The sequence below is a fragment of the Geospiza fortis genome, unplaced genomic scaffold (assembly GCF_000277835.1).
Source record: "Geospiza fortis unplaced genomic scaffold, GeoFor_1.0 scaffold1532, whole genome shotgun sequence".
Lineage (NCBI taxonomy): Eukaryota > Metazoa > Chordata > Aves > Passeriformes > Thraupidae > Geospiza > Geospiza fortis.
Window position 1 is genome coordinate 87,741 of NW_005054627.1, and position 2,994 is coordinate 90,734.

General features: G+C 45.9%; 1 protein-coding gene across 1 annotated transcript in view; it reads left to right on the forward strand.

The window, feature by feature from the left end:
- The first annotated feature begins 208 nt into the window (after nt 1–208).
- Nucleotides 209–2,994, forward strand: part of GRIK1 (glutamate ionotropic receptor kainate type subunit 1) — a 51,895-nt gene continuing 49,109 nt past the window's right edge. The window contains exon 1 of the mRNA XM_031064782.1: nt 209–371. Within this exon, the coding sequence (XP_030920642.1) occupies nt 299–371 (73 nt within the window). The 5' untranslated portion in view covers nt 209–298. The remainder of the gene's footprint in view (nt 372–2,994) is intronic.

The window sequence follows — 2,994 nt, forward strand, 5'->3', positions numbered from 1 at the left end:
GAGCAGCATTCATAATTCTGAGTTAACCCAGTGCCACAGCAGATAAAAACCAACCCTCCACCCTGCTTGCTGTAGTGCTTTGGACGGCCTTTGGGTTTTCCTAGATGAACACTCAGAAATTATGGCTCATAATTCTTTTTTCCTTGTTTCTGTGTGGCAGTTAAGAGGTGAATAATCCTCCCCATTTACCTCTGTTCCAACAGGAGGGATATTCGAAACTGTGGAAAATGAACCTGTGAATATTGAAGAATTGGCGTTCAAGTTTGCTGTCACCAACATTAACAGGAACAGGACATTGATGCCTAATACCACATTAACCTATGACATCCAGAGAATTAACCTTTTCGATAGTTTTGAAGCCTCAAGGAGAGGTAAATATCTCAATTACTGTGTCAGTTACATCCCTGGTTTGTGCTTTATACCTTTCCCCAGCCTGATCTCCTTTTCTCCTCTGCTTGTATCATGTGTACCATAAAATTAATCTTTCAAAGGTGCTTGAACTAAGAATCAAGCTGGGCTTGGAGCTGTCATGTGCTTTCTGAATAAACCCCTACGTCCTGTCTGCGTGCTAAGAGCCCCAGATGGCAGGTGGCAAGTCCAAGCCATTTTTCTTTCCAAAACATAGATTTGCCACCTGGAATTCTGCAGAAAAATGATCACAGACTCACAGGAAGCACAGTGGGATGTCACAGCCCATAATTAGCACAGATACCCATTATTGGTAAATTATTTCTACTGCATTTTGAAAACCAGAGGCCAGTAGCCCCCGTGCCCTGAAATATTAATGCTCCAGGAGCTTCCTGGCCACAGAAATAAGTTTCTCTGTTATAAACAACTGTAAGAATTGGAGTGGTCAAGTGTGGAAATTTTTTTGCCTCTTCTTTTTTTTTTTTCCCTGAGAAGGAAAATTATGGCCCAATTTAGTCCCATCTGATTGACCTGCCGGCCAAAACAGAGAGGGTTAATAAGTCACAACTGTCCTCATGCTCCATGTGTTCCTTGGCCTCTAGGAACCAAGCTTAACATTTGATAAAATGCTGTAAAAAGCAGCCCAGTTCCTGGAACTGGATTTGCTAGAAAATAAAAATGCCTTGCTTCAGAAACCAGGCTGGTGAGCTGGCACCTTTCAAACATCTGCACTACCAAATTTTCCTTGTGCCACCTCAGTTTCTTAGTAAGAGTGAAGAAAAGGAGAATTATTTCAAAGACCATAGAAAGGAGCTTTAAATGGCATTTTTTGCATTCTTTTTCAGTTATCAGGTATATGCTGGAGCTATATGCTGTAGAATCTCAAGCATGGGGGATTTATAATCCGTATAATCCAGGCTGATACATTATTTCAGATTCCCTGTAGAGTGAGAATCTCTTCTGTGACTTGTGAAAGTGCCTCTCCATTTAATATGTAAAAAGTTGTTAATGTACATGCAAGAAACTCACAGAGACAGCAGTAATTTCGTCCCATCATGAATTATTGAAGTTATTATGAAATTTGCACATTAAACCTGTGATGCTTTAGGAAAGCTTCTGAATTAAACCTGGAAAGCCTGTGCACTTCATGCTGTCTGTGAAACACTCATTTGTAGAATGGAAACAGAAAACAATTGATTTTCTGTCATATTCTGTTACAGTCAGAGATCCAAATGCGAATTTAAAGAATCTCAGCTCATTGTGTCAGTTGATGTATTTAATATTTCCCTCAATCAGAGCAATTTCTGAACTTCCCACCCTCACAAGGAGAGCAGCCCTGCAGCTCAGTGCAAGGCTTTGTCTCAGTCGGGAGCCGTGTTAAAAACATTGGCAGTAAATTTTACCAGTGGACAGAAATAACTGATATTACTTCATCTCCTGTCTGTCAGCCTGCAAAGACATGGGAGAGAAAGAAAAACGCAGAGACAGCTCCAGGCAGGGTTCTCGAGGCTGAGATATGGGCACAGGAGGAGGAAAGCTTTGTTGACGTATTTGGCTGGTTTGGAGGAGTATAAAATGTCAGTGTGTGGGTTCTTTATTTCCCTGTGCTGTTACCTGGGGTTTTGGGCACTGCTGCCTGCTCTGTAAACACAGATTATGGAGGGCAGTGAATCGTGGTGCCCTTTGCTGCTCGTGTCCCTGCAGCTGCCTGGAATGAGAGCAGCTCACACAGGCAGGGAGGTGCCAGTCCCAGGGAGATCCCTGGAGAGCCTGCTGTGCCTCCAGGGATGGATTACCTGATGCTCTGCCGCGGAACTTCACTGCTGAGACATTCCTGTGGCAGGCAGAGAGCCCCTGCTTCCTCTGGGATAAAGCCATTCTGAGAAAGGCAGCTCAGGCATCCCTGCTTCCTCTGGGATAAAGCCATTCTGAGAAAGGCAGCTCAGGAATCCGTGTGATCTGCAAGGCAACCAGCAGAGAAGGTTTTATTTGCAGCAAGCAAGGTCAGGGGTATAAAGCTGATCAGTAAAGCCATTTTCAGATCCACAATCAAACCAGGATCACTGAGGTTGGAAAAGCCCTCCCAGCCCATGGAGTCCCAGCTGTGCCCAATGCCCACTTTGTCCCCAGCCCAGTGTCATGTTCAGGAATTCCTTGGACGCCTCCAAGGATGGGCACTCCAAACCTCCCTGGACAGCCCCTGACACTGTTTAACAACCCATTCCATGGGGAAATTCTTGTGCCATGCAATCCAAACCTCCCCTGGCCCAGCCTGAGGCTGTTCCCTCTCCTCCTGTCCTTGTCCCCCTGGCTGTCCCCTCCTGTCAGGAGCTGTGCAGAGCCGCAAGGTCCCTCCTAAGCCTCCTTTGCTCCAGGCTGAGCCCCTTTTCCAGCTCCCTCAGCCCCTCCCTTTACCCTCTAAACCACCCCTGAATGCCTCAGGAACCACTGGCACATCTCTGGGTGGGTCTGGGAGCAGCACAATGCTCTGTTCTTATTGGAAGTGATGGGGATGGAGGATGGATGGATGGATGGATGGATGGATGGATGGATGGATGGATGGATGGATGGATGATGGATGGAAGG